The sequence below is a fragment of the Nematostella vectensis genome, chromosome 14 (genome assembly GCF_932526225.1).
Source record: "Nematostella vectensis chromosome 14, jaNemVect1.1, whole genome shotgun sequence".
In the NCBI taxonomy this organism is placed as follows: domain Eukaryota; kingdom Metazoa; phylum Cnidaria; class Anthozoa; order Actiniaria; family Edwardsiidae; genus Nematostella; species Nematostella vectensis.
Window position 1 is genome coordinate 12,897,703 of NC_064047.1, and position 11,485 is coordinate 12,909,187.

Here is an 11,485-nt window from a genome sequence, read left to right on the forward strand (position 1 = left end):
GACCAAGTTTGACAAAAGACGACAATTTGGGGCTAAAATTTCTTGATATTATGCAATACGCCGTTGGCCACACCCAAAGTGCTGAAGATTAACCCCGTTTGCTTTTATCCCTCCCCCTACCCCCCCCCCCCCCCCCCCGCCACACACACTCACACACATCTGAAGGGGCGAATAACCTGAAGCACAAAACAGTCGAGAAGCTTTTTATCTATTCAGGCTAAAACTGAGGCAGTGAAATGCGAAACAGCGTACACTTCCTTTAGATAGTCTTATTTTACAACTCGCGTCATATTTCACAATTTACACACGTAAAGTGTAAAAAAAATTAAAAGGTCCTAGGTTTAATAAAATCTTGAATGTGATGAATAAAAAAGAAATGCAAATTGTTTGAAGCAGATGCGTACCCACGATTGGCTGAGGGGTGGGGGGTGCGCAGTCGTAGGTATCATATGGAAAAAGCATAGTATTTGAAGATTCCTTAATAAGGAATGACCCACTCTTTGACCGCCGAGGGGGGATGCGCGCGCACCATGCGCACCCCCATGTGTGCGCTCCTGTGAAATGTTAATTTTATCCCAATACTGAATGAAAACAAAACAACATGAACAAGCTTTTAATAATATAATATTGTGGTGATATCTTGTCAGTTTTTGTTACTTCCTTGCTAACGTAAAATCTCCCTCATTGTCGGTCTATTCAGCGCAACACTTTTTGGGGAGGTGCTTGTTTATATTTTCCTCTTAAGCGAGGCGCTTATTTGAGGAAGGCGAGTGGGTTATGCACACTTTAAAATCTCACAAAAAGCTCTCCTAAATCTTCTATTCCTGGAAGCATAAACAAGTGGATTAGCCGCACTTCCGGTCGCAATAGACAGGGTGGAAAACATTTTTGCCTCCCTTGGTATCTCATAACCGGCAAAAAGTACAATTCCAAGAATGAAGGTCGGTAGAAAGCAGAATCCATACAAACAGATGATGATGAAGATAGTGTAAGATGTGTGGACATCCTCGGGGCGCAAGTGAGAGCTTGTGAGGGAGGGGACCCTCAAAGACACACCCACACGCTTCCTGTGACAGCGTATGGCTTTATACACGTTGACGTAACAGAATGCAATAACAATGATATTCACCGCGAGAAAGGAGAATAGCATATTGTTGAGCGAGGGGGAGTTGGTAATATCAGTGACACATAAGCCATAACCGCTATCAAACACATAATCCCCCCAACTGAGCCAAGGAAGAGGTGGAATACCAAACAGGAACGCAATGATCCAAACAACTGAGATCCAAATGGCCATTTTCTTGCGGGTGAATAATTTTCGATATCGCACCGGTGCGCACAGCATGGTATAACGATTGATGCTTGTAGCTGACATGGTCACCAGAGTAGCAGCGTAACAAGTGTACGCCGTGTAGGCTTGCATATAGCAGCCGGTCGCTCCGAATAGCCATTCGCCTGATAGAAGAGTCACAGTTAAGGCTAAAAGACTTGTGCACGAATTGACAATATCAGTCACTGCAAGGTTAAGGACTAGAATGTTAGGAATCGTGCGAAGGCTTTGGTGCTTGCTGCACGCTAGGCAAACAAGAAGATTGCCGCCAAATGCCAACAATGTAACTACCAACGATATCGAGGCCTCGAGAATCAAGAACGAAATCTTGCGCGACGGTAGCTCGTAATCCACTGTGAAGTTGATAAAACCCATCTTTTCCACTTATCGTTTCTTCGCCGTTTTTTGCTATATGTTTGTGGCTAAATGGGTCTTAAATATGTTTTTCACTAATTCTTCTTGGCTTCTCACTTTGATTTTTTTCGTTGTTTCTTGCTCGAGTGCCACTCTTGAATGTTAAACTGGCTGTCTTTTTTTTCGTCGATTATCTTGCGCAGTATTTATGGCAAAGAGACAACCGCCCAAGTAAGCTGCTATATTATCTGAGCTTTTACTCGCTAGTTTTTCTTCGTCGTTTTTCTTCTTCTTTTTGGTTAGTGTTTGGCAAATAGACAATTGTCGTTAATATGTTTCCTTCTCCCAGCTAAGTTTTCCTCGTCGTAAAATGCTTTCTTCGCTGCCTACTTTTTCTTTGCTCAATGTTTGGAGCAAAATCAATTAATGACAACGTTGCTTTCTCGGCTGAGTTTTTCTTCGTTGTTTATTCCCAGTTTGTGAAAGCCCCCGGTTCTATGTAGCCCACGACTCTACGTTTTCTTTGCCGTTTCTTGTGATGTTCTTTGTCTTAGCTGATTTTCTTGCTCAATATTGTAGCAAAGTTAAAACCGTCTTGAATATATTGATTAACGACTTGCTTTCGCTGTTTTCCTGTTCAATCTTCGAGGCAGTCTTGAATGGTTTATTGGCATCACGTACTTTCTCTTGGTGTTTTTTTTTTTGTAAATGTTTTATGGCAAAGTGACAATTTATATTTTCTATTTGCATAATAGCTTGACAAAGAAGATGGATCGATACACAAGAAGGTGTGAGCCAACAGTTTTTAGGGAAAAGCCCAATGAAAAACGACAACGAGATAAAGCAGCTGTTTAAAGCTCTCGAAAATATCCCTGATGAATTACAGGGTTATAAAAATGCAAGAAAGCCTCACTTATTCTGAGCTAAACAAATTTGGCGAATCAAAAAGTAATTTCAAAGCATGAAAAAAATCAAATTGTGATCAAATTTTCTCGCTCATATCGCTGGACAGCAATTTGGCAAATTAAAATACGAAAATGGAATGGAATACTTGCAATCAGGTAGAGTGACGCGCTTTTAAAAAACAGTGGACAATTCAATAATAATTAAGTCGGTGAAAGAGGGCATTTTAGAAAGGACTCGAAAGCTTTAAACTCTAATCAATTCTTCTTTAATTAATTTTTCGACCACCTTAAAGAAAATAACCTAAAAGTAAATCATTCTAAAGATTGCGCTTTTCTAGAAATCTTTCTGTCGCATTTTTTCTCAAAATACACTGTTCACAAATACACTGATCCATTATAGAATGGGAGGTTTCCTTTACTATAAACGTTAGTAATAAAACGTTTTGAAAGATTTGCCTTGGAGGTTCGAGTCTTAAAAGTTCGCTGTTAATTGCAACTCATGCTCGATGATATGTTGTGTCTATCGAGTTCTGTATTTAGTTATCTTTAATAAGTATTTTCGTGTCTCGGGTGTTTTAGGCATTTGCTGTTATATAGCACGTGCACTTTATTGTACCGACGCCCGTTTGTTATTGTCGTCTAACCGTCCCTGTTGGACTGATCAGGAAGGAGAGGGGGGGTGTAGTTTTAAAGATAGAGGAAATCATTGATCAGCTATGAAATTGAAGGAAATTATTTAACCGAAGGTTATTAGATTTAAGTGCTAGGGCCTAATAAGAAAGTGACGGGGCGAGCTAGAACAACGCCAGTTTTCAAAACTAAATTGATAGATTTGCAACCCCCCCCCTCCTCCCTACCAGTCTAATTCCTATGCTGGTTTTGAGCCTCTAAGCCACCAGTTCTGTCATGCTGCGCTGCTCTTGATATCAGGGAATTTTTACAAGCAACTGCCACTGCGACCGCAGGAGAAAAGTGACCCAAAAATGTATTCATGGTGAGCGCTTAACTACAACTAGATTCAATCAAATAAACTCGCTCTTTTTTCAACATAGACTATCCTTGGTCTGGTTTTCAGCGCACGATTGTCTCGTCCTCGCAAGACCGTGAAAGTTTACACGTTTGTACTTGGAGAAAAACAGCCGTAGTGTAAAAGAATACAATTTACGTCTTCTTCTGTGAGTTGCGTTTCAACTGTTTTTCGCCGAAGTCGTTTTCTATAAAATTATGGTTCTAGGCTACAATCTGCAAACAAAGTGGTTGATGTCTCTTTTCAATGGAAAATGCTGTTCATGTATTCACGTCATATTTCTGGCAAAACACCATTAGGTCCCCCGAAGGTCCCCCGAAATTTCGATGTGCTCGCAGTTTTCGGCTAATCATATGATTGGGGTCTGGTTAAGTGGAAAGTTAGTTTCTTTTCAGGGACCTTCTCAACCAACTAAAGATGGTCACAGTAACTGTGTTTCTCTTCTGGTTACAAGTCATAAAGTTTACGAAGCCCCTGGGGTACACTCACCTAAAAAATTACAAGAACCATGCAGATTTTCCGAATAAGGAATATATTAGAGGAATATATTAAGGAATTAAGGAATATATGACCGCGTTTGGCAAAAAAAACGAAAATTTTGGGCTCAATTTTCTTGATATGGCTCGCATGTTCGCGCATTTTTTTTCTGCCGTTCTCGCATTGCATTTCTCGATATGTTTGCTGCTCGATTCATTCAACAACTAAAAATGCAAACCATATTTGTCCGCTCTAATCATTTTTTCCCCTTTTTTTATATCGCTTTAGAGCTTTGTAAGTCGAGAATTTTGACGTAAACTTGCAGGAATTCGTGTTTATTCTTGGAAATGGAGCCTAGTCCCTAGCGTTTTAGAATATCACAGGTTTTCCGCGGGCTCGCCCCAGGCGCTTTTAGACCATTTAGAAAAACGACAGCCATTGATTGATATGAAATATTTTCGTAAAGATAATGCCCCCCCCCCCCAGTGCTACGGCACTCCTGTATCATGCATCGCTCCTTTCATGGCAGATATAACACAAATAACCCCCAGAACCTTCAGACGGAATACGCAACACTATATGTTTTCCATATATAATCACCGACCCATGACGCTTAGCGAGTCGGAATGCAATTGTTATTCTCTGCTGTTTCAGCATTTAACTAAAGTAAAGTACCAATTTTGATCAATTTACACCAATTCCGAATTCTCGTATCTCTGGAAATAGTTATCTTCAAAGAAGCAGTATATATTTTGTTCTAGTATATAGTGATAACTGAAATTGTTTTGCTTTAATTATGGGTTTGTTTTTAATTCTTTTCGTTTGCAGCTCAGCGTGGGTGAGGACTGGCTTTTGTTTGAGGTCGGCACCCATGTGCGACCGCTAGGATTAAATGCAGATTGCTAGTGAAAACTGCACAAGCTCGGCTGGCTTTTTCAGTCTTACGTCTCTTAACAGGAAGATCTCGTTTGCAAAGATACCAACATGGCCAACCGTCAAAAAGGTTATGGAATGACAGCCGAATTGAGTAGAAAGGTATTGTAAAATAGGGACTAAATTGTTCCAGACCAGACTTTATTTACCTTTTAAAAATAGTCGAAAAGACTCTCACGTATTGCAATGTATGTGCCAATCGGGAAAAACATAAACAACAATATTTCTTCGTTATTTGTAAAGATTCACCCATGTTTGCACTGGGTGACCAGCGTCACGTGGAAAAGAATACAAATCATTTGACGATCCTTCAATAAGAAATGACCCAAAAGACATTATACAGTAAAAGTTTTATTTCAAACTCCTCTCCATCTCATTTAAGCCCCACTCTCCAAAAATGCCTTTCGAGCCCACATTTTCAAATAAAACCCCTCTCTCCAAAAGAACCCCTTTGACGTTCCCCTTTACAAGGGCACAAAACGGATGTGTTCCGCAAAATATTTCCGCAGCCCGTTTTTTGCTGGCTGGGAAAATGTTAGATCCCTCGGTTGCTGGTGGAAAAAATAGATCCGTATGGTGCTGGCAAATTTGTGGAGTCGAACTGATTGTACTGGGAATATTATTAAGGGCGCTGGAGCGGTTGCTTGAAAAAAAAATTAAACGTCCCGACCGGTTATACGGACAATAGTAATATATTATATTATAATATAATAATGTGCTAATATGCCTAACCACTGCTGGCTGGGAAAAATATGCGTAGGGAAAAAGGAAAAGATTTTTTTTTTCCAAGCAACTTTTAAAATCTGTATTTTTGGCATCCAGAACATATTCAAACGACAAAATATGCGAATTTTAACGTGTTTCGGAAGGGGGGCTCGTTTTATGCCCTTGCCTTTGATGCATACGAAATGCAATACCACGGCTTTTCAACAATAAAGCCTGTAGACTTTTATAAAACCAAAAACTTGTTTGCTTCTTGGCAATTTGTAAATTATTTACATACATATTTTGCAATCATCAAAGACAGTGAAAAAGTTATTATAAAGTCGGTGATACTTGTGATTATTCAAAAAACATTTGCACATAGGTCGCAGCAAATTGATAATTTACTCCAATTTAAAATAGAAGGTACAAAACATGCAAATAAATGAAAAGAAAATTCAAATCAAGAACCTTGTTATTTTGTGTTGTGCTGGTTATGTCAGTTTAGATTTTAGTGCCATATATAGAAGAAAACATATAGAAAAATAATATATAAATAAAACAACAATAATAACAATAACAACAACAGCAACTACGACGACGAAGATGATGGTGATTATGGTGGTGGTGATGATGATAATCATCATAATCACAATAATAACAACAATGATGATGATGATGAAGATGCTGATGGGAATAATAACTATCATAATGATAATAACAACAATAATATCACTAATAATATCACCATGAATATCGTGTGTATAGCTTACCTCAACCTCTGTGTCACCTCGATATGTGTAACTATAGATGAACGCCAAGTACGACCCAGTCATGGATGCCGAGGCTGTGGATTGGATTGAAAAAGTTCTGGGTGAAAAGGTTTGTCAAGGAAAATCGATCAATGAAGATGTTTTGAAGGATGGGCAGATTCTTTGTAGGTATGACAACTCAAAAACTAAATACCGATATTTCTACAAGACATCACGATAATATTTACTGTCGATTCCTTCGTATCGCGACGCCGCATTTTCAAATATCGATTTGTTTTTGTCTTTTGGGATTTTCTGTTTCGCCAGTCAAATTATTTTAAGCCAATCAGATTCTTGGTGGGAACAGAGTTTGCTAGACTAAATTCTGATATTAAACCACGAAATTCCCTCTAATTTGATAGAGATGTTCACCTAAGCTACTAAGAACCCCTTTCCGTCTTGATTCCTAATCCATCTCCACTCCCCTCTCCGTCTTGCTCCCTTCTCCGTCTTGCTCCCCTCTCCGTCTTGCTCCCCTCTCCGTCTTGCTCCCCTCTCCGTCTTGCTCCCCTCTCCGTCTTGCTCCCCTCTCCGTCTTGCTTCTCTCTCCGTCTTGCTCCCCTCTCCGTCTTGCTCCCTTCTCCGTCTTGCTTCTCTCTCCGTCTTTCTTCCCTTCCGTCTTGCTCCCCTCTCCGTCCTGCTCCCCTCTCCGTCTTGCTCCCCTCTCCGTCTTGCTTCCCTCTCCTTCTTGCTCCCCCCTCCGTCTTGCTTCCTTATCCATCTCCACTCCCCTCTCCGTCTTGCTTCCCTCTCCGTCTTGCTCCCTTCTCCGTCTTGCTCCCTTCTCCGTCTTGCTCCCCTCTCCGTCTTGCTCCCTTCTCCGTCTTGCTCCCTTCTCCGTCTTGCTCCCTTCTCCGTCTTGCTCCCTTCTCCGTCTTGCTCCCTTCTCCGTCTTGCTCCCTTCTCCGTCTTGCTCCCTTCTCCGTCTTGCTCCCTTCTCCGTCTTGCTCCCCTCTCCGTCTTGCTTCCTTATCCATCTCCACCCCCCTCTCAGTCTTGCTTCCCTCTCCGTCTTGCTTCCTTATCCATCTCCACTTCCCTCTCAGTCTTGCTTCCCTCTCCTTCTTCGCTTCCTTCTCTAGTGATTACGGACCTCTTTGAGATCACGTGATTAGACTTATCCATCATGCTTGTTTTCCAGACTCGCAAATCATCTTGGAGGAGACATCCAGAAGATTAACAATTCAAAGATGGCTTTCAAGATGGTCTGTAGCCCTCACAGTGTTTGTGATGAATCCCCTTTACCCTGCTCTCTACGCAGCCTCATAGAAGAGCTCGAATGTTCGGAACAGAGGAAATTTGGGGTTGGGTTCAGGGGGCCTCCTTCCTAGGCATAGAGTGATTCATTGAGAAAAAACGCAGGTGTTTTAATTATTAATTTTATTGATCTTTATTTCATTCACAGATGGAAAACATCGCGAAATTTCTAGACTTCTGTGGCACCTTTGGAGTGGCGAAAAGCGACCTTTTCCAGACCGTAGATCTCTATGAGAAGCAAAATATTCAACAGGTAAATGATATGATGAAACGACTCATCAGACACCACAGGTAAATGATATGATGGAACGACTCATCGGACACCACAGGTAAATAATATGATGAAATGACTTATCAGACACCACAGGTAAATGAAATGATGGAACGACTCATCAGACACCACAGGTAAATGATATGATGGAACGACTCATCAGACACCACATATAAATGATATGATGGAACGACGACTCATCAAACACAACAGGTAAATGATATTATAGAACGACTCATCAGACACTACACGAAAATGATATGATGGAACGACTCATCAGACACTACAGGTAAATAATACGATGGAATGACTCATCAGACACTACAGGTAAATAATACGATGGAATGACTCATCAGACAACACATGTAAATAATACGATGGAACGACTCATCAGACACCACAGGTAAATGTTATGAAACGACTTGTCGAAATCATTGGCGTTGCCAGCTAGGAAATGATCCCCGAAATTAAGATGTACACACACAGCTGTTTATGCTCGCGCAATATTTTCATGCGTTTCCTTTTAGTATTTAATAAAGCTTTTTTTTCTTTTTTAGGTCATCAATTCAATCCATGCCTTGGCAAGAAAGGTGAGATTTTCGATTTTTTTTTTTCGTTATCCGTCAATTTGAGTGACGTTTACCGTAGCAGTTGGGGCACTGTTTTATTATATTTCATTGAGTTCGCCTTTTCGCCTTTTAAAAGTGGCAAGGCTACAGCAATCCATAACCATCAACTGCGGGCTCCTTGTGCAATGTGACAGGCGAATTGCACTTACAAGTCAAGTGACTTTTCGGGTAAAATAAATTCCCTCGCGAGCATCTTGAGCTGCAAAATAACCACAACAAAAAGCGTGTTATTTAGCGCTTACGATTCAGCCAGAAATGGTTTATGTAGACAGGGTCTACTTCATACAAAGAACTTCTTGTCGCTTTCTGGCGTGACTGCCGCAGCCCATTCTGTTCATTTTGTGTTCATTTTGGCGTGCGTTTGCCATTTGCGTCGATAGTCCCCATACCTTCCTGAGTACGCATTACTGCCATAATCGCTCGCCTTTTGAAAATTCCCGTATTACACAGTACCATCGCACACAGGTATTCCAAGCTCACAGTTGTGATCACACTACCTTGTGACTAGTAGTTTGTGGTAAACATGGCCGATCATTCTACCACGGGAATTAGGATACTTTGTCAGCGAATTCTTTATAAAATAAACAAAAATGAATCCTCAATTTATGTTGAATATTGAACTCAGCGAATAAAATATTTCTAACCTTATAATCCAAAATGTCTCCTGGCTTCTGAGTTAGCGAAATCCTTTTAGTTGCCTCTTGTTATATTTCTATTCTCTTGTCTAAAAACCCACGCGATCGTTGTTTTCAAGTCTCGAAACATTTGAACAGTACTGAGTAACCATAGCCTCTTGAGTGTTCGTGACTAGCCCGAGCCCTCTCCGGACCTAACTTCGTATTTAGGTTCTAAAAAAAGAAGAAGAAAGGAGTGAAACAATGCTCGATTCCATTGTTTGAAAACCTGCCTAGTTACGGCCAATGTTGAGATGTTGGTATGAGACATGATTGATTGACAGCTCACTTTCTCTTTGAACTTATCTCGCCGCCGACACACACCCGGGCATGCGACAAGTGCATGGATCGGGGCTTATTTTGAAATGTTTCTACGGACCGTTTCTTTCTCGCGCCGCGCTCCCTGTGTGCCCGATCTCCGCGACGCCCTGGGTCCCCGAGGATGTTGCTTTTCATCATACAAAAAGTTAAATGGCATCAGACGACCAGATAATAATTTGATTGCTCTATCCCCCTTCTTCACTTAAAAAAATAAAACACTTTGCCCTCTGTCGATAACTTGCAGAATTTTATGTTGTTCCGGGTAAAAATTCAAATTCATGTGGCAGTTATATAACATATTACGATATTTGAGCGGGAAAACTTTTTTTCCCGCCTAGACAAAATTAGCCCCTATCCCTGCCCCAAAATTAGCCCCTATCCCTGCAACAAGTGTTGCATGCCCGGGCGTGTTTCGGCGACGAGACAAGTTCAAAGAGAATGTGAGCTGTCAATCAATCAAGTTGAATGTGAGCTGTCAATCAATCAAGTTGAATGTGAGCTGTCAATCAATCAAGTTGAATGTGAGCTGTCAATCAATCAAGTTGAATGTGAGCTGTCAATCAATCAAGTTGAATGTGAGCTGTCAATCAATCAAGTTGAATGTGAGCTGTCAATCAATCAAGTTGAATGTGAGCTGTCAATCAATCATGTATCATGCGAGCGAGCTACGCTGTGAGTCTTCACTGCATGTGTTCACTACAAATAGGCTCGATTTCCAGCTCGTCTCTGTGAGCCCGCAGTACGTGGTGCTGATGTGAGGGCTAGCGACGGCTGGAAATAGAGCCCACACTACAAACTGAGTCACAACAACACACTGTGAGCTTGGGATACCTGTGGACGCGTCGAATGGGGTCGAGATTTGCATAACCAAGTAATTAATTGAATATCGTATTTTCTCAGGCCAATTCCAAGGGTCTGAGTGTACCCATCCTAGGCCCAAAAGAGTCGCAAAAAAACCCGCGAGAATTCACGGAAGAGCAAAAAAGGGCAGGAGAGGGCGTGATCGGTCTACAGATGGGATCCAATAAGGGGGCTAGCCAGGCCGGCGATACCTTTGGTCGGCCACGCCAGGTCGCAGGGAACACGTCTTACCCTACTAAATAACTCAACACGATCTCTGTAAGCCGCCATTTTTAATGAAATAGCATTTCCCTCGTCTGGTTTGTGAAGCTTTTGCGATATTTTAATGAATTTGTGAAATAAAACTTTGTTTTTAAATGTGTTTGTCGTGTCGTTGTCTCTAACAGATTGTCATTTGTGTCGTGCTTTATGTGTTCTATCGATTTGCATACCTGACAACCTCCGAAAATTTCAAGGCTTGAGAATTTTTGGAGGGAGTAGGGTATATTCATTTGGAGGCTTTGGTATACCCTCGCCGGCGTTGGCCGTATAGATACCTCTCCAGCACAGATCTCACAAGGGTGTTTAATAAATTGCCCCACAGAAAGGAATTATAGTTTCAATATTTTTTTTTATAATTTATATAGGAAAATATGCAAAATGTTGATTTTCTCCCTAATGCGGGAGAGTTGACAGGTATATGTAACGCGCCCGTCTGGCCTATTCTTGTGTAGTGCTCAGTCATGTAGCAGACCGCTCGTAAGGCCTAACAGGATTGGCTGGATTACCTCATTGTTCTATTGTTTTGTTTCCCATTGTTTTGTCTGTGGTGTATCGATCATGTTTTTTTACTCTCAGTAATTTTATGAATTGGGGTTCCTGTGGCGAGTTGAACCGGAAGACGGGGAAGAAATGAAAAATCGCTCTGCTAGAAGGTTACGGAATTTCCTAGT

At 41.2% G+C, this 11,485-nt stretch overlaps 2 protein-coding genes and 1 long non-coding RNA gene across 5 annotated transcripts; 1 reads left to right on the forward strand and 2 right to left on the reverse strand.

Moving 5' to 3' along the window:
• Positions 1-597: 597 nt before the first annotated feature.
• On the reverse strand, positions 598-2,829 carry LOC5496605 (melanopsin). Its single transcript, XM_001618277.3, has one exon. It carries the CDS (start codon positions 1,703-1,705, stop codon positions 776-778), a length of 930 nt encoding a protein of 309 aa, XP_001618327.2. The 5' UTR covers positions 1,706-2,829; the 3' UTR covers positions 598-775.
• Positions 2,830-4,969: 2,140 nt separating this feature from the next.
• Positions 4,970-10,914, forward strand: LOC5501465 (muscle-specific protein 20). The gene is made up of 6 exons (XM_048721773.1): positions 4,970-5,128; positions 6,539-6,669; positions 7,682-7,745; positions 7,946-8,050; positions 8,626-8,658; positions 10,593-10,914. Exons 1-6 carry the CDS (start codon positions 5,078-5,080, stop codon positions 10,794-10,796), a joined length of 588 nt encoding a protein of 195 aa, XP_048577730.1. The 5' UTR covers positions 4,970-5,077; the 3' UTR covers positions 10,797-10,914.
• On the reverse strand, positions 7,906-9,977 carry LOC116608595. Of its 3 annotated transcripts, XR_007306535.1 has the most exons (4): positions 9,661-9,975; positions 9,342-9,545; positions 9,195-9,268; positions 7,906-8,896 (listed from the first exon to the last, which is right to left on the reverse strand). It is a non-coding gene; the product is annotated as an uncharacterized LOC116608595 (long non-coding RNA). The 3 variants fall into 3 exon arrangements; XR_007306534.1 differs by having other exon boundaries at positions 9,342-9,977; XR_007306533.1 differs by lacking the exon at positions 9,195-9,268 and having other exon boundaries at positions 9,342-9,977.
• Positions 10,915-11,485: the final 571 nt, after the last annotated feature.

What these genes read in the sequence shown, in the direction of transcription:
- LOC5501465 (XM_048721773.1), top strand. Translation starts at nt 5,078, where the DNA reads ATGGCCAACCGTCAAAAAGGTTATGGAATGACAGCCGAATTGAGTAGA. An exon ending in GATGGGCAGATTCTTTGTAG is followed by an intron (nt 6,670 to 7,681) that starts GTATGACAACTC and finishes CTTGTTTTCCAG; the next exon opens with ACTCGCAAATCATCTTGGAG. An exon ending in CAAAGATGGCTTTCAAGATG is followed by an intron (nt 7,746 to 7,945) that starts GTCTGTAGCCCT and finishes TTTCATTCACAG; the next exon opens with ATGGAAAACATCGCGAAATT.
- LOC5496605 (XM_001618277.3), bottom strand. Translation starts at nt 1,705, where the DNA reads ATGGGTTTTATCAACTTCACAGTGGATTACGAGCTACCGTCGCGCAAG.